General features: G+C 57.3%; 1 protein-coding gene across 1 annotated transcript in view; it reads left to right on the plus strand.

The window, feature by feature from the left end:
- Positions 1 to 8,581: 8,581 nt before the first annotated feature.
- Umodl1 (uromodulin like 1) overlaps positions 8,582 to 18,518 on the plus strand; it is a 43,315-nt gene continuing 33,378 nt past the window's right edge. The window contains exons 1-3 of the mRNA XM_010636473.2: positions 8,582 to 8,657; positions 12,131 to 12,373; positions 16,567 to 16,728. Coding sequence (XP_010634775.1) covers positions 8,582 to 8,657; positions 12,131 to 12,373; positions 16,567 to 16,728 — 481 coding nt within the window. The remainder of the gene's footprint in view (positions 8,658 to 12,130; positions 12,374 to 16,566; positions 16,729 to 18,518) is intronic.

The following is an 18,518-nucleotide window of genomic DNA, read 5'->3' on the forward strand; positions in this document are numbered from 1 at the left end:
GCCACTGCAGGCCTGGCTCTCCTGAGCGGTGATGTTCTGCTCACTGTCCTTCCCCATTGCACACCGTGACATCCTGGAGCTTCAGCATACTGCTCTGCAGACAGGGGGCTCGGGGAAGGACCCCCGGCTCCCCCATCTTGTCGGGGTACACCGGATTCTTTCCAAGTGTGGCTTTTCGCTAGGCATCCTCATCCCCCCACCTTGACCCACCCCTGCCCTCCCACTTCCTGTTTTCTGCCTCTTGGCTGAGCTGTTTCAGGAGTTGAAACCGCTGGGCTGGCACACAGGAGCCGCGGCTTTCTCCCTGCAGTGAGAAGCCCAGGGAGCACGGGCGAAGTTTCTCCTGCCTCTGCTCCCACGCTCCCGCCCGGGCCCGCGAGCCTGCACTTGGGCGGATGTGGCACGAAGCTTCCCTTGCCCTCCTCCATTGTGGCACTGGGAGGGCGACGCCTGGCTTTGACCTCCACGCCTGGTCGGTCCTGAGTGCGGCTCTGCTGTCTCCAAAAACAGACCGGGCAGAAATGCCCAGGGCCACGGACCACATCATCATCATGGCTCCTTGAGCTGTGCTCTTTTGGGACGAGCCTCCCTTGTGCAGGGGACACCGAGGCAGACAGAGGGCAGAGAGGGCTGAGTGGGCAGCTGGCATCTTCGCCCTGCAGAGGAGCGAGGTGCACACCCTGGGCTCTGCATTGGGCCCACGGCCTCGGACAGACGCAGCTCCGAGAACCGCTTGCTATCACTGTTACAGGAAACAGAGAACATAGATTTTCCAAAGGAAAGCGGGGGAGGTTTGCAAAGAAGGGTGCAGCGCTGTCACAGCCAGCTCTGAGTGCCAGCCCTGGGGGGAAACTGAGCCAGAGGGGGCTGGGAAGATACGCCACACCCCAGACACCACCTCAAGGGTGAGAGAACATGTAGACCACTGTGATCAAAGGGAGGGAGCCTCTAACCGTGAAAGACTGGGCTGGGCTGCAGGAGAAACCCTGGGGCGGCAACTTCCCAGGGCCAGGGAGCCCTCTGGGTTCACTGTGTCCCAGGCTCCACATTCCCAGGCGGTGGGCACCGAAACTGGCCATGCTAAGCAGACAGCTGCAGGTCCTCATCCCCCAAGTGTGCGAAGGTCACCCCTTGTTCACACCGATAGGCTTCACCGGGACTGAGGGCTCTGAGGGCTTGGGGATCGGGAAGAGAGGATGGGGCTGAGGGCGTGGTGGGAGGAGCTTTCTTCTCCGGAGTCTGGGACCAAGCTGTTTGTGGGAACTGCATGGGGTGTTGCACCCCCCTGTGGTGGCGTCCTGTCCCTCTGCTCTCCGCCTCTGTCACTGCAGCCTGCCCCTTGGAGTGCTCAATTCTCTCTCGTCTCTTATAAGAGTATCAGTCATTGGATTTTGGATCCACCTAAATCGGGGGTGACCCCACCCCAAGACCCTTACTTTAAATACATCCGCAGAGCCCTCAATTGCAAATGAGCTCACATTCACCACCTCAAGGGTCAGGGCTTCGGCGGTGTTTGGAGGGACAGATGACCTCTGCCAAGGGCACCTCCATTCCACTCTCCCTGCCAAGCAGCCCTGGCTTTGGACTGGCAAAGGCCGTCAACCTTGGTGACCCCCAGGTCCCCTCAGCGGCTTCCCTGAGACTTATACTACCCTTCCTGGGACTGGGGTCTCGGCTTCTAGTGCTGAGCAGCCTACCTGGTTTTCACAGGGCTCTGGTGTTCAGGGAAAGGTCTCCACCTGATAAATTCTCCCATCCTGATCCCTACAGCATGTGGTAGGGAACTCAGCCTCAACTTCCCCTGAGGAATCTGTACCTTTCATACTCCAGGTTGGGGCACATGTACTGCATTCTCTCTTGCTGTGACAAAATGCCCAAGGAGAGGGGTTTATTCAACTCCCAGTTTGGAGGCTTGAGATCCAGAATCAGACAGACATCTGAGTCTGTTTGGCTTTGGTGAGGGTCCTCCAGCTGTGTCACAGGGTAGGAGTGGAGGGGTCATGTAGAGAGATGGGAGTAAGAGGCTGCGAGGGTTTATTAGGCGGCTCATGGGATAGGAGGCAGAGAGTCCATGTGGCCATCTGTGGCTGGAGGGCCGGAGGATCCAGGAGCCGCTCAGCCCAAGACGGAAGCTGAAGACAAGAGGGATCAAAGATGTAGCACCCATCCCAGGTCAAAGGCCTGGAGGCTCCCTGGAGGGTCACCCGCGAGAGTCTTCGTCAGAGGCTGAAGAAACTGGAGACCTGGAGAGCAGCGTCCAAAGGTGCGGCACAAAGGTGCCTCGCTCAAGACGACTGGAGCTCGTCAAGTGGGCACACTTCCTTCTTCTTTCCCTTCTTACTCCATCCAGGCTGCATGCCTATTGGTCAGTGCCACCCACATCCTGGGCGGGGCTTTCCCCTCAGTTTGCTGGCCCATGTGTCAATCACCTGTAGACTCACCCAGCACTGTGCTTGCTAATGTGCTAGGCAGTTATTAACCCGGTCAAGCTGTGGTTCTTTTTTTTTTTTTTTGGCAGAACTGGGAATTGAGCTCCCCCTCCATGCTTGCCAGGAAAGCTCTCTGGCACTGAGTCACCCTCCAGCCCAGGGCTTACTTCCGTAACAACAACTCTTCAGAGCAGGAGCCTCAGTCACCTCAAGGAGTCGGGTGTCAGTCCTTACATCCCCAGGCAGTCACCTTCCGCTAGGCGCCGCCTCCCGAAGACCCAGCACCTCTCAGCACTGTTAGGTGGGGCCCAAGCTTCCAGTGTCCTTGGGGCCAGGCCCCTCTGAGCGGTGCAGGTGCAGCGGTGGGGTTTCCCTGTGGGAGTCCTTTCAGAAGTGGCCGTGCACAGGTCCTCCCCACAGGAGCAGAGCGCAGCGTGGAGAGCCATCTCACCCTCCCACAGGCCCTCCCCTGCCCCACTGAGCCCAGGGAGGGACAGTGCACGTGTGGACAGGCCCTGTGCTTCCAGGTCCCCTGCTGTGGGGAGCCCGGTTGCTCCCCACGCTCCCCCTTCCTTCCTCCCTTCCCCAAGAGGCTCAGCTACTCAGGCCAAGCTCTCCAGGTATGGTGTTGATGGAAGCTTCGCTTGTTCCCACCCTGTTAGAAGCTGCGTACTGCCCGCTCCCAGACTCCAGCCTGGGGCTGGGAGTAGTTGATTCTGTGGGAGATCAGACTTGGCCTGCCGAACTGTGAGCCCAGTTTTCTCCAGGTCCTGGAGGGAGGGGGCTGCCAGCTAGAAGGGTCAGGGCCTGAAGTGAGGCCACCGTCTGGTGCCTCACCCGGCCAGAGCAGATGCGGAGGACGGAGGGATTTCCAACACCCATTTCTTGCGGGGGTCTGTGCTCAGGTGCCTGAGGGTCCTGGGTTCGAGAAGAAGCATGAGCAGAAGCTGGTTGTGGCTCCCCTTTTCCTGCAGACTGGAGCAGGTCTCTGTTGCCCACTTGCTATGGGCTGGGTGTAGCATGTCCCCTCCATACTCAGGTGACACAGGGTTCCCCAGGTGGCAGTGTGTAGAGCAGGAGGGCCTGGCAGAGGGGACCCCATCACGAATGCACTCACTGCCTGTCCTGCAGGGCCGTACTGATTCCCACAGGCTGTCACAGGCTGGGTACGTTGTTGCCAGAGTAGGCTGCTACAGAGCAAGGTCACCCTCATGTTTTGTCTCTTCCTTGTGCGCTCTTTGGCCCTTCTCCTTTTGGTGCAGCCCAAGGAACTCACCAGAAGCCAAGAAGATGCTGTCATGACGCTGTTGGGCTTCTGGGCTCCAAAGCTGTGAAACCAATAAATCTCTGTTCATCATAAACCGCCTGGGCTCAGGGAATCTGTTATAGCTTTGAAAAGCAGACTACGGCAGAACTAGCAGCATGGCCAGCGTCCTTCTCTCTGGGCCACTTGCCTCCACTGCCAGCCCCAGGACCTCCCTCTTCCTGCCCTTGCTTTTGCAGCCAGGACTGATGCCACTCCTTGTGAAGGTGTTTGTGTCTCAGGAATGGATGCTAGAATTTGCCCTGGGTGTTTGGAATCTCAGAGTCACATGGGACCCTCACAGGCCTCTGTCCAGTCTCTGGGGTGTTGCCCTCTTTCCTTCCCTTCCTTCTTTTTTTTTTGACAGGGTCTCTCTGTATGGTCCAGGCTGGCCTGGAACTCACTATGTAGCTCAGGCTGGGCTTAAACTCGTGGCGATCCTCCTGCCTCAGCCTCCCGAGTGCTGCTCCACCACACCTGGCTATGCCTTCTCTTCCTGAGGACTCATCTTGACCACCTCGAACCCCTGTGTATGTGTGGTTGTGTTCCGCTGACATGGAGAGGGGTCAGTTTCCAGCCTTGCCACAGGCTCCCTTTGCGTGGATTCAATAGTAAAACACATTTCCTTCCTGTGCAGAGGTCTTCTGTGCTGAGGCCAGAGTTTGCAAGGAGCTGGAAATGCTACCGGCCCAGCTCTGCTTAGCACTGGGCATGAGTGTATTGAACGATCACGCTGTGCCCCTTAGCTACGCACAATTATTAGGCGCCATTGTGGAACCACCGAGCTAAATCCCGGCCCTGATTAGATATACTTTTAAATTAGAACAAAAATTGTACTGGCTCCACTGATATATTTTTACAAACTCATGCTTATGAGTATGTGCCATTAGTAATTAAAACAAAAGGCTCTGGTGTCCACCTCAACATTAGTAGGTGATATGTTCATGAATATTTTTTTTAAAAGTCATAAACTGTATGACAAAGATGGCAATGTTTCTTAAGTTTGGATCCTGGACTGTCTGGGTCAGTGCGCGGTCACCTCCTGTCCAGGCACACACTGAGAACAAGCGGGGTTTCTACACAACTCTGGTATTTTGTTCACAAGAGCTCTGGATGCACAGCATCCGCAAAGAGGATACATTTCCTTGTCCCTGTGTGGCCTGAACACATGAGTGTTTAGACGCTCTGAGACACGCTGTCAGCACCTCCTGCAGTCCCAGCTCTGGGTCGCAGGATGAGCACGTTAAGGGGCAGGAGACACAGCTGCTCTCTGGAGACCTCAACCTTGAAGTAGCCGGTGTTTGTTGGAAGCTGAAGTTTACAAAAGACATAACCTTGACTGCCATGTTCAGAGATCAGAAGAGGTTATACGTGCATTAAGGACTTGGGGGGAAAACAGGAAGGAAGGAAGGTAGGAAAGAAGCAGCTTGCATTTTCAGTAAGTCAGGAGGTCTCCACCCAAGCCCCAAGAAACCCCTCTGAATTAACTGCAAGTGTCACAGTTCTGCCTGGATTGGCTTGAAAGCTGCCCCAGATAAGGCAGGCCTCTTCCAAACAAAAAATGTTTCTGTTTTATGAATCTCCTCTTCAGCCCTTCATCACCACTGTGTGAGCCAGTTGGTCCTCCCAGCGGGGAAGGAACCCAGCCTGGCTGAGGCTGAGAGTAGGGCTTCTCCCCACCATCCCTGCCGTATGGTTCCGATCTAGAATGTCCCCCAGATCTCCCGTGTTCACAGGTGGGGCTCATGGATGGTGACGGGATCATGGGACGCCATGCTCACGGCTGGATTCGTCCATGGTGAGCTCCTGGCTGAGGGTGCCGTTGGAAGGTGGGGCCTGGTCAGAGGAGGTTGGGCACTGAGCCATGACCTGGATAACTGAGTTGGTAGCCTCGCCCCTTCCTTTTCCTCTGTTTCCTGACAGCCTGGGGTGAGCAGCTGTCCTCTTCCACCATGATAATTCTTGTCTTGGAGCCAGCTGACCATGGACTGAACCTTGTGCGACTGTGCGCCAAGATAAACACCTCATCCTTTAAGGTGTGCTGTCAGGTATTTTGTCCCAGTGATGGGAAGTGACTAAGACATGCAGTGATTGGCTACGAATGGAACACACACACCAGACTCCCAATGGGGAAGAGGGGCCTGTCCTGACGGGGCTCCTGTCCTAAGCCCTGGTTGTTCTGTGCCCTGCAGCTGGGATGCGGGTGGAGGTGTTTCTGGGTGTCCCTGCTTCTGCCAGGACAGCTCTGTGGGAGCTGGGTTTCTGCCACCCACCTCTCCTTGTCCATCGCGCCCATCCCAGTCCTTGGTTTCCACCTTAGGCCAGGCCAGAGGCAGATGTCCTCCCTCCTGCTCTGCCTTGGGGTGGTTCCTGCCATGGCAGAAGACTCTAAGAGGAACAATTCACAGTGAAAGAATGAGTCAACCCAAGCGTGAGCATGGGTCAGGATGAGAGAGCTCCTGCTGAGGTAGGATAGAGGAAATACAGCGAGGTAAAAAAGAGAGAGGGAAAATCAGATTTTCTAAATTGCGCTTTTGGGGAAAAACTATAACTTTAGGACACAAAAGGGACTTGAACCACTTTTCCTTCCAGAAATCTCTTAGAAAGAAAATTTCCTGAGGGTCTTAGGCATCCTTGAAGGTTTTTATTTATTTATTTATTTTTGGTACCGGGGATCGAACTCCGGCCCTTGCACTTGAGAAGCAGGTGGCGGAACCACTGAGCTAAATCTGCAGCTCTCTGGGGTCTTAAAGATGCAGTGAGCCTGTAACTTCAGCCTTCTTCCTCTTGCAAGTGTTTATGCGAAAAGGTGATAGTGGAAAATCCCCAGGGATATCGTGCAGAAACATCTGCAAAATTAGTAACCGGAGGAAAATGCCTCACTGTGGACTAACATACACCCACACACACCCCTCTTTTTGTACTCATACCCAAGAGAGGTCAGTGAAAAGACCAAGCTAGGAAGAGACTGCTCACTCTGGGGTTTTTCTGTAAAAGAGAAATCTGGTCATGGTGACAGTTCTGGACAATTCCAAATTACCATGAGATCCCTTGTGGCCAAGTGTCCCACGCTAGTCCTCCCTTGGGTCTGTGCAAGTTGGACTCGTCAGGGTCAGGGCCAGCCAGGGTGGAGAGGGAGGAGGAGAGGCCAGGTGCACCCCACACCCTGAGCCCCTTCCCTGGGGGACAAGTAGGGCCAAGGGCCTATGTGAGTTTCATGGCGATTTAGGGTTTTCAAGGGTAATAGCACCTCTGATTTCGCTTCCTAAAGCATTCCTGTGTTGTAGTAGCAAAAGTTCTGAGAAAGGGTGAATGCATTGTTCCAGTACAGACGCACTTGCACTTTATTTTTTCCGGGTTTGCTTAAACGACAAGTAATCTTTTTCTACTTATTCTTGTCGCGCCAATCAAATGGATTTCCTTGACTGTTACAGTTTTCATATCTATGCTTCCAGTTTGATCAGTCTGTGTTTGCAGTGCCTAAGGATCATATGCCCCGCCGGGCGGGTTGATTCCTGTACAAAACACATCAATTCTTTTTACGTCCTCTTCTGCTCCCCTCCTTCCCCCTCCATCTCTGGTTATATTTTTCTTATTAAAACTCTGTTTTACAGCCCCGCATTGCAGCGCAGATCAATCCTTAGGAAGCTCTGGTTTTCCAGGAAGGGTGCTGTCCTCCAGGGAGACCCGCCGCGGCAGGCTCCTATCCTGCCATCGTCACCTGGCTGCTAACCATGCCAACGCAGCTCTTAATCTTTCAGGAGACTCGGGTCCAGGGAGCAAGGGACGTAGCAACGCCGACATGGACACGGGCGTTAGGCAGCAGACCCCTGGGGAGAGCTGTCCTCCCTGAGCCAGAGAAGGAAATGGTCTGTGTCATCCCGCCCACATGTTTTTTCAAGAATGCTGACGAGATTTTCTTCCTTTCCTATTAGCCGAGCTCTGGCTTTCAAAACCAAGCCATTCCCAGCGAAAGCCTCGTGGACTGGAAATAATTTGGTACGAAACTTAGAACTATGACAGGGAGGCTGCTGAGACAAGAAGCACATCGCCTGCAGTCCTATCAACCCTCAGAATGCGCCCTCCTACCCTTACCGGCCTTTCCCTTCCCCAGCTGTCATCCAAGCACGCAGAGGAAGGCTGGAGCCTTCGCATTACGAGACTGCATTTCTGCAACTGTTGAAAGATCTGACACAAGCATTTCTCCACCTGGAGAGCATCGCATGCAAATGTTTCACAGGAGTTTATTCTTTCCCCGCGCTTGCTCCCATCTATAATTTTCCACTTTAAGTCAGGGAAAGGCAGAGAGGACGCCTGGGAATCCAGCTCCTGCCCGCCCTGGGGGAGGTCCCAGGCCAGCTGGACCTGACTTGGGAGCCGCTCTGGGACTCGCCGTGTGAAGGCGCCTTTCTGCGGCTGATGTACCACTTTGATTTGACCCTGTTTTCTCCTGCCAGCTCGGGACGATAGGGTAAGCGAATACTCCAGAGCTGATGGGGGCAGTGAGATTTGGGTCTGAAATGCATTTTCTGCATAACAACAAGATGGCCCCAGTGATGTGGCAGGCCGCGGCTGCTCACCTTTCCTTGGACGTGCCATCTGCCTGGAGCGGGAATGGGCTGACACACAGCTGTCCCAGGGGAGACGTCCGGGGTGGTGGCAGCCGCTAACGAGCAGGCATAAGGGACCGCTCCAGCGAGCGTTCGCTCTTGAAGCCATTGCCACCATCCGCAGCACCGGGGACAGAAGGGCCCTTTCTGCAGGCCCGGTCAGCTCAGGTCCCTGCCGAGGCCTGAGGCTGCTGCAGTGGAGGCCCTGAGCCCTGCGCCACCACTGCTACTGCGGGACGATGCCCAGGAAGCTGGGGCTGGCCCTGCTGGCTTTGGCCAGCGCCATGGGCCTCAGCTGGGCCAGTGGCCTCACAGGTGAGGGAGCTGGACGCTGTGGGACGCTCTGGGGCGGGGTCCCTGTGGTGGTGTGGTCAGGTGAGGATGCACCTGCTCTCCTACAGCAGGGCTGTCGGGAGCCACATGCAGCAGCAGGCCATGGGGTGGGTAGGAGGCTGTCTGTGTGCCCCCCAAAAGGGGCTCCTCATGTGCCCAGAGCACCCTTGCACCTCCCGGGGGCCAAGGGACCTCATGCAGATTCCCTTGCAGATTCCCCCCGGTGGGCTGGGAGGGCCTGGGCCTGTACTTGTGTGAACAGCGAGCTCCTGGAGGCCGGAGGGCTGACCTGTAGGCATCAGCGACCTGTGGGCCACGGGGAGGCCACCGGGAGACTGGCTGCAACCTGCGGTATGCAGTCTGTAGAGAGGCTGTCAGCAGCTGGCGGCAAGTGAGGGTGCAGCTCTCGCTCCCCAGGCACGCGGCCCTGGCTTCCATAGCCAGCGCTGCAAACAAAACAACTCCCCCACACTCCCCTCACTCTTGGGTCCCGGAAACCCCACATTTCAAGGGATTGAGGTGGCAAACTTATAAACCATTTTCCTGTTAAATGCTCCCTCTTTCATCTGAGAATTTAGAGACCCATTCTGCTTCTAGAAGCAGCTTTATTTTTGGACTCGTTTAATACTTTTTTGCCTGCTAGAGTAGGATTTTATTTTAGTTGTGAATTTTTTTGAGCAACGCTAGTGCTGAAGGAGGGAGGTGTGAGTCATGCAGCTCCGTGCGGGAGGGACGGCACGTGGGGGACAGTGCGGCTCCCGGAAGGGACTCGGGAGCCACTCGGGGACCCAGCGTGCGCACCAGGGCTGCACCCCATTCGCTCCGGGTCCTGAGAGCAGAGATCTTGTGCAGTTTTCACCGACTGCTGGGACCCAGCCTTCTACCAGTTGGCATAGCAACGGTTTCACAAGGGACCAGGCAGGGGCAGGAGAGGGCACGGAACATCCTTGGGGGCTGCTGCGCCCCACCACCCTGTGGGGTTGGCTGGGCTGTGGCGTGGGAGTGGTTTGCTGCCTGTCGTCCCCAGGGCTGACCTGGGGGAGGGCTGGAGGCCCTTGGGACGCCGGGCGGGGCATTGGTGAGGACAGGGTTCTCATAGGCTCAGACTCTGGGACCAGAATCCAGGCCTGGTGGCCCCGCTGTCATCAGTCTTCATGTGTCTGTCACATGGCAGGGCTGCCCAAAGGTCTCTGCCCTGGCTTGGGGCTGCACCGGGCCTTGGCAGAAGATAAAAACAAAACGAGCCGACACCTCCCGGCTTCCCTGGAGAGGATGCATGTGCACAGGCGCGCGCGCGCGTGTGTGTGTGTGTGTGTGTGTGTGTGTGTGTGTGTGCCTGCGCGAGTGCATGTGCGAGGGAGGCTCTCTGGTGATCAGCTGGGGCCCTGTAATGAGCAGAGAGGAGCCAGGAGGCCTCAGGAGACTCAAGTCCATGACCTTCATTAGCACGGCTGCTTGAAAACATCTACATCTGCCTCACTGGTTCCCAGCGCAGGGCACCTGTGGCTCTGTCGTGCTCAGCATGGTTGTAAATCACTGCCCCTTTCCTTCTGCTCTTTCGGGAGTCCTCACCTGGGCCACAAACAGGCTTCGGCCACGCCAGGTCCCCAGGCCCACTCCTCTCCAGACTGCACTGTGACCACCCCTGGAAGTGAGCAGTAGGCAGCTGCACCCCAGAGATCCAGCTGTGCCCTCCTATGGCCAGGATACAGGTGGCCCCGGTGGTGGTGGTGGGCGAGGGGCTGGCTCTGGACAGCCTGGGACTCAGCACTGGTGTCCACCTGCAGTAGCCCACTATGTAGCCCAGGCTGGTCTTGAACTCATGATGATCCTCCTGCCTCAGCCTCCCAGATACTGGGTTTACAGGTGTGCACTGCCACACCTAGCTTTAAAAAAAAATTTAAGGCAGAGTCTAAGTCAGTAAGTTGCCCATGAAGGGCTCAAACTTGCAATCCTCCTGCCTCAGTCTCCCAGAGTGCTGGGGGTACAGGTGTGCACAACCATGCCTAGCTTCTGGTGTCTGTTTTTCCGTTTTTAGCAGTCTGGCATTTCTCGGCTTGTAAGGAGTCATCCTGGTTGCTGCTTTCATCTCCACACAGCCCTCTTCCCCTTGTGGGGTACCAGTCTCCAAGGTCCCATTTTCAAAAGGGAACCAGTGACATCCCATCACTGGGCCCAGGCGTCTGTCCTCATGTTAGCTCAGTGACGTCTGTAGCACCGACCTTTGTCAGGTCAACCTGGACTGACCCCAGCTGGGGGAGCAAAGTTGTAGCAGTTTCTGTGACGTAAGGTGACAGGGGCCCCGGTAGTGGGAGGCTGTCCCGGGCAGGGGGTGGGGGTACTAAATGGCACAAGGGCCCAGTTTCCTGAACAGGGATGGCACCATGAGGGGCAGGACAATGGGGCACAAGGCCCGGCTCCAGGCAGGAGGTGCTCCCTGGGGGAGCTGGATGCTGGATCTGTGCTACAGCACTCACGGGTGAGCACACCACCCTCCAGCCAGGGACGGGGGCAGTCAAAGTGACCTTCACTACCTACAGTACAGGAGTGTGACCAAAGATATGTGTGTGTTTACATAAGCAAAGAATTATCACGGTAAAGACGCATCGCCACGAATCCCTTCAAAAGCTCCTCCCTCGTCCCAGCCCCTCCTGCAGCCGCTCTGGAGCCCTCTTTCCTGAGTGTCTTTAGCTGCGCTGTCCTGGCTGCCTCCATGTCCTGAGTAGATTCAAAACATTTCCCTGTCATGGTCATTCTGACCTTGGGGAAGAACCGGGGGTCACACAGAGCCAGATCAGGTGACAAAGGTGGACGAGGTCACAGCGTTGCGCTCTCATGAGCTGTCTTTCCGCTGGGTGGTGGAAAGTCACTGTATTGTTTTTTTTTTTTTTGGGGGGGACCGGGGATTGAACTCGGGTCTTTGCGCTTGCAAGGCAGGACACCGAACCGCTGCGCTAAATCCCGGGCACTAGTCACTGTATTTTTATCACACCTCAGAGACCCTCAGGAGAGAGGACTCCAGAGCCGCTGCAGGAAGTGGCCAGGATGATGGGATCAGTGTGTGTGAGGTGGAGAGGAAGGCCTGGATCCATGTCTAGTACCAGAATAAATTTTTAATTTATCGGAGTGTTTTTGTTTTTGTTTTGGTACCAGGGATCGAACTCAGGACGTTGCGCTTTCGAGGCAGGTAGTGGAACCACTGAGTACATCCCCGGCCCCTAAATTTTTAATTTAAACATGTACCGCATGTTCCCATTAGCCCTTGTGGGTGACAGATTCTCTGTCGCCCTCTCCTGTGCCCTAAATATTTGTTGACCTTGCTCACCACCGTTCTGGGTAGGCAGCAGACCCAGCCTCCTGTGAGCATGTGACACCTAGGGTGGGCGGCAGTTCCCAGAGTGTCCCCTTGGAGGCCTGTCCTGGGTCTGACACCCTCTCCCCTCTCGGACCCCTAGAGAATGGCCTCTCCTTGCTGAGCTACCAGCTGTGCAGCTACCAGGAGACCCGGATGGTGCAGCGGGTGGAGGCGGTGCAGACGTCCCACGTGACCCACGTGGCCTGCGGCGGCTGGATCCCGTGGCGGCGGTGCCCCAAGACCGTCTACAGGACCCAGCACCTGACCGTGACGGTGCCCGAACCCAGGAACGTCACCGCCTGCTGCAAGGGCTACGAGCAGCTGGGCGTCTACTGCGTCCTGCGTGAGTCCAGGGCGGGCCAGGGTGGGGTCCTCCCGGGAGGGAGGGGTCTGGGGTCCTGGGCCAGATACTGGGCCAGGTCCTTCGCCGGGACGGACTGCCTTCACACCTCCGCTCCTCTGCGGGCGGCGGATGGGGAGTGGAGACGCCAAGTAGGCTTTCCGTCATCGGCTGCACCTCGGGGCCCCTGGATGCCCGGCCGCACCTGTGCTGGCTCGGGGCTGGGCACTGGGGTCTCCGAGCCTCCTCCCGGGCTCCCCACACGCAGAGGCCGAGGCTAACATGGCAAGCTCTGTGGTAGTCGCACTGTTTCTCCTTTTTCTGTTGTTTTTGTGGTGCTGGGATCGAGCCCAGGGCTTTCTTGCTGTGTGACATCCTCAGCACTTTTTTAGTTCTTTGAAGTTAGGGACTGGGTCTCGCTGAGTCACTCTGTTGCCCAGCCTGGTTTTGAGCCTGTAATCTTCCCGCCGAAGCCTCCCAGAGTGCTGGGAGGAGACAGGCAGCATCACCACTCCTGGCTTTGCCTTTTCTTCTTAAAGGTCATAGGGACCTGCCGGTCTCCGCTGGGATCCTAACCAGAACCTAGCAGAGATGGAAGGGGCCCACAGGCCCTGCCCTCCTGAGGCCTTGGCAGGGCCTGGTTACCAGGGCGACCAGCCTTTGTCATGGAGAAGGCCTGTGCTGACCCCTTGCAGGGAAGGCTCTGTGTGAGTGTGTGTGGGTGGCTGTTACTTTGAGTCAGTGCCAGATCAGATAAACCCTGCACAGTCAGAAGGTCCTGCTTCCCCCTGCATGGGGAGACGGGAGGGGTGACGTGAGGTGTCAGTGGAGTGTCTGAGATGGGAGGGCTGCCACTGCAGCCTGCAGAAGACACCAGCTCCAGGTGCCAAGTGGGGCCCCAGCACCATCCCTGCGGCTGGTCGCCTGCAGGGTGACACACGAGCTGGGGCCCCTGGGTCGGCACAGGCTTGCAGGAGGCTGGGGGCCAGGCTGGCTGAGCCCTCTCCTGTGTCCCACAGGCCCTGTGCAGTGCCACTGAGGTTGGCAGGGAGGCCCTGTAGTTCTGGTGAGCGTCAGACTGAGGTTAAAGGTCACCACAGCCACCAGCACCAGCGCTACCTTTACCAGGAGGCACCAGAGGGGCCGCCGAGCTCAAGCAGTGGCCATTCTGGGTCCTTGTTGCCTCCCGATGATGGAGGCACTGGTAAGGACAAGCTGTGTCCTGCCAGGTGCTGGGTCTCAGGCAGCCATTCCTATCCTGACAGCTGTGCCCTTCTCAGTCCCTGCCCCCAGTGCTGTGGGCACTTAGGGGCTGGCCAGCAGCCAGCAGCCAGCATCCATCCCCGGGAGTAGCAGTCCACTGCCAGGGACCCTGCACTGTGGCACAGGTGTGGGCTCTGCAGCCAGAATCTAGCAGAGCAGGGAGTCACCAGTGCCTGTGCCCTGTGCTGGCTGGGTCCACCTTCTTCCTGTCAGCTGCCAGTGAGGTCACAGGGCAGAAGGGCAGTGTGTGTCCTTGACCAGGCGGGTCCTGGGCTGCAGGGCAAGGACTTCCAGTTAGCATCCCAGGGTGGTGGGGGAACCAAGGCTTGACCTGCAGGTGACCTTGGGGCAGGTGCCAGGCGGGGCTGTGCTGAGGGAGGCTGGGGCCAGGACAGTGCAGGGTCCCCTCAGGTCTCAGGGTGCCAGTCTGATAGCAATGGAGGCAGACAGGAGCAGGAGGAGGAAGGAGGGAGGGAGAGAGAAGAAGGGAGGGGAGGGGAGGGGAGGAAGTCGGTCCTCATTCAGCAGGACTGGATGGACGCGGACACTGCAGTTCAGCCCACGGGGACACGGCCCGGGAGGGGCCGTGATGCAGCCCAGTGGGCAGCCAGGGAGGGAGCCGGGAACTGGGCCGGGATCTAAACCAGGGCCGGGCTCCAAGCTGTGCCTCCAGAGGTGAGGTTTAAAGCACTGGGGGAAGGTGTGTGCGAGGGGCGGGAGGAGGATGTTTCAGGTTGTCCCTGAGGAAAGTCCCTGGGGGCGATGGGTGGCTCCCAGCTGCCCAGAGGGCCCAGCGTGAGTCCCCGCCCAGGAAAGGGAAGCATTGGCACCAGGTGTGGGAAGCACAGCTGTCCCTCGGCGCAGCTCTTTGATCAGAGCATGCTTGGCTTCGCTCGAGGACACCTGGTGACAGCATGGCTCCTTGGGGCTGGAAATGACATCGCTCCACACAGGGCCAGCTAAGAACTGGGCTCTGTCTGGTTTAAAACGAGGCGGGGCCGGAGCCAGACCCAGCAGACATCCGGGAGGACAGAGAGAGAGGCCAGACTCCTCTCTGGGACGGGCACCTGTGGTGGGTCCTCGTCCCAGGCAGCTGCGACGTGCTGGCTCCCTCCTGTCCCCCACCCAGTGAGAAGGGCAGGAGGCTGTGACAGACTTCTGACCGGAGCCTGGCCCTCAGAACAGTGACAAGCCACACGTGGTCCAGTGGAGCTAGAGCAGGGTTACAGAAGCGAACTGGCAGGCCACACAGTTTGGAAGTGCAGAAGTAACCTGGGGAAATTTCCCCGGGGCCCCCAACCACCCTGGTGAATGTTTTCCCCCGGCCCCCCGTATGATGGGCTTAGCAGCTTCTCATTCTAACTGTTGTGAATCAGGCCACGTATGGTGGCCATCCTAGGGCACCGGCGCCGCTCTGCACAAGCCAGGGTGTGTACGCCGGGCCGAGGGTCTTGGTAACAGTGCTCTCGGCAGGGTCTCAGTAGTGCATGGGGACTCTCCTTCGGACAACCAGGACCCCTGTGCTCCCCACCCACCATCATGACACCCGACTCTGCCCGCCAGCGGTGGGGTCCTCCACCCTGGAGCCCCGGCTGCTGCTGGCCGAGCAGAAACCCAGGCCATCATCCCACTGAGCTGTGTTCACCGGCTGGGTGACAGCGGTGGACAGCGACCTTCGGAGTTAGGGAGGAGGAGAACTGAACTTCCTCCCGGGCCCGCAGGGGCCGGAATCGTCAGCCGTCCTCACACAGAGACAGACTTGAACGCCAAGACTCTGCAGCCAGTTAGAAGCCAGCGTGGGGACGGCCTGTTTCTGCTCATGGAAACAAAACTGCTAGTTTACAGTCGCTCTAGACTTACAGAGAGGTGGGGAGCTACTGCAGCGGGCCCCCCCACACTCAGAGTTTTCCCGAATGCCAGCGTCTTCCCTGCAGGGAACAAAGGACCCAGCCTGGGCTGCGGTGGTTGTGAACTCCGAGCTTTGTTCGGCATTTGCTGCTACCCTGTGGCCTTCTCTGTCTCCAGGACCCTCACGGTGATCCTCACATCTGCTCAGCCATGAGGGCCCTGTGCTCCTGTGGGAGATGGAGCAGCGACTTCCGGCTCTGGGATCGGCGCCGTCCTTGTCCTGCACACAGGGGTGGTTTTCATGTCCCAGGGGCACTCTGGCCAAGCCTTTTCACCTGGCCAGTTCCCCTGTGGGGTCTGTGACTCTTGGTTCTGTTGAGTCAAGGTCTGGCTATGCAGTTCAGGCTGGTCTTGAACTCACCATGTAGCCCAGGCTGGACTCAAACTCATGGCAATCCTCCTGTCAGCCTCCTGAATGCTGGGATTACAGGTGTGGGTCACTACACCTGCTAGACCTTTCTAAGATTTCCCGAAGCCCTTTTCTCAGAAACCCACCATGGTGTCCCCAGCTCCTAGCCGAGGTTCTGGTGGTCACCAGGGCCACCACCCTCGCAGGTGACTCCATGGTCTTGGGCCCTGTGTCCCGCGGTCCCTGCTGCATGCTTTCCCGGAGCTGCATCCAGCTGCGTTCACATAGAACAGCCTGTGAATGGCCACGGCCAGATCCCAGGCCTCAGCTGACCCCTTGGGAGGATGGCAGAGTGCCAGTAGCATAGCGGCTGTCACAGTGGGTCCTGGTCTTCCCCAGCTGCTTTCCACAGGGAGGGAGCTGGACAGCAGCCTTGGTTGGAGCCTCCCCTTCCCTGTACCCTGTGCCCCCATGCCACCTGCCAGCCCATCCTGGATACTCTGGGTGACCTCTGGGTTCCTCCACCAGCCACCCGTGCACAGAGCCCTCTCCAGGGCATCTTCCCCACCAGCCCAGCAGGTCCCCAGGAGGAAGCAAGCCCAGCTGTGGTGCCCACGTGGTCATCAAGGGCTCTAGTTCTTGTTGCCAGCGTTGCATATGTCCCCTCTCCCCGCAGCTCTGAATCGGTCCACAGAGTTCGCATCACGACCTGGGATCTGCCCGACCGCAGTGCCGGAAGCCCCCGTCTCCCCATGTAGCTTGGATGCTGACTGCCCTGGAATTCAAAAGTGCTGTCCCTGGAGAGGGGACCACCACTGCGTGGACCCTGCACCCCAAGGTAGGGCTGCTGCGGGGTCTGGGGAAGGTTTGCTGTTGCGGGGCTGCCAGCTGGGTGCAGGTGGGCCCTGGAGCCTTGGCAGTGGAAGGGAGGGCTCTCGGTGCCCTGGGCTAGGAGACCAGCCCGATGGGCAGAGAAGCCAGGTGCCCATGTGCCAGGGATGTCGGGGAATAGTGGGTGGGCAGTAGCCACATCTCCGGTGGCTCTGCAGCCATCTCCGACCGAGCGCCCTCCCTCCACTCCCCACGGACAGGTGTGGACGGCCCAGTGTGCCTGTCTGCTGGTCGGAGGCTTCTCCTGACTGGGGACTGGGCTTGGACCGCTCCGGCCAATGTCCAGGCGAGGGTGTACGGATCACTGTTATGAGAACCACTCAGGGTATTCAGTGAGTGCTGAAAATGAAAATGTATTACAGCAAAAGACACATTGCCCCGAGTCTCTCTCAAAATCCTCCTCCTCACTTCCCACACACTGATCCCATCCTCCCTGCCACTTTCTACCGCGACTCTGGAGTCCTCCTTCCTGAGTGTCTTTCTGAGGTGTGACAAAAAATACAGTGACTGAAATGGCTCGTAAGAACTTGGTGCTGTGTCCTCGTCCACCTGAGTCCCCAGATCTGGCACCGTGTGACTCCCAGCTCCTCCCCAGAGTCAAAATGGCCATGACAGGGAAGTGTTTTAAATCCATCCAGGACACGGAGGCAGCCAGGACGGCGCAACTAAAGACACTCAGGAAAGAGGGCTCCAGAGCCGCTGCAGGAGGTGCAGGAGGAGGGGAGGAGTGTATTTGAGTGAGAAGCGCTTGGAGGGGATTAATGACAGCCTGCCTTTAACTGTAAAAATGTAACCATTCACCACATTTTCGATCAACCCAGTACATGTAGATGCATCACCTACAACATGTGAGGTCATACTAGTACCATGTGTCACCATCACGAATGGTGTAAATAAAGTACTGCAAACTATGGCTCCAAAGTGCAGCTGGCTTCCCACACCCACGGGTTCTATGCGAACACTACCATTTTACATGAGGCTCTTGAGCCTCGTAGATTTTGATCCCTGGAGAGGCCTAGTGTCTGTCCAGCAGAGATACTGTAGGACAACTCATATGCTCATCATAGGTACTACGTACAGAGGACTCACTGCAGGAAAAGAAAACTTGTATGAACGGTTTAATACTAAATGTATGGAGACATCAGGAGAGCCACACATGTTACCTTTGGCCTCTGCAATGACAAGAGGTGCTCACAGTGGTGGCCATGTGCTCCCAGATGTTTATTAGCACGGTGAACTGCTGCCTTTTCAGTTCCTTCTCCAAGGGCCGGCAGTGCAGTGGGTTTTCTGTGATACACAGCCACCTCTAGGGTCCCCCATCTGCTGAAGACACATCCTACTGTTTCTCTTTCCTGGAGTGTGTATACATTTTTTGGCGGGCTCTGTAGTATCAGTATACATCAGTATAGTACGTAGTCGTAAAATAATAGTATAAATAGTACCGGGTGTGATCGTGCTGCCGTGGGCTCCCTCTTCTGCAGTCTGTACACTATGGGATGCGTGGGGTGCGTGTCACAGAGCACCCTGTGGTCACCCTGCGATGCTGTGTTGTGTAGTTACGGCACTGTATACGTATGCTATCTGATGACGACCGTGTAGGTAATGGCTGTCGCACAGCAACTGTGGGTGTCGTTGTGTTCAGGACGACTGGCCTGTCTAGTTGAGCATGGTCCCTGCGTCATCACAGGTGGGGCCCCTGGTCTTAGTGGCCACCGGAGGGAGGAGGGTACAGTGGCC

This window comes from Fukomys damarensis, unplaced genomic scaffold, assembly GCF_012274545.1.
Source record: "Fukomys damarensis isolate Sample0158 unplaced genomic scaffold, DMR_v1.0_HiC HiC_scaffold_24, whole genome shotgun sequence".
Taxonomy (NCBI): domain Eukaryota; kingdom Metazoa; phylum Chordata; class Mammalia; order Rodentia; family Bathyergidae; genus Fukomys; species Fukomys damarensis.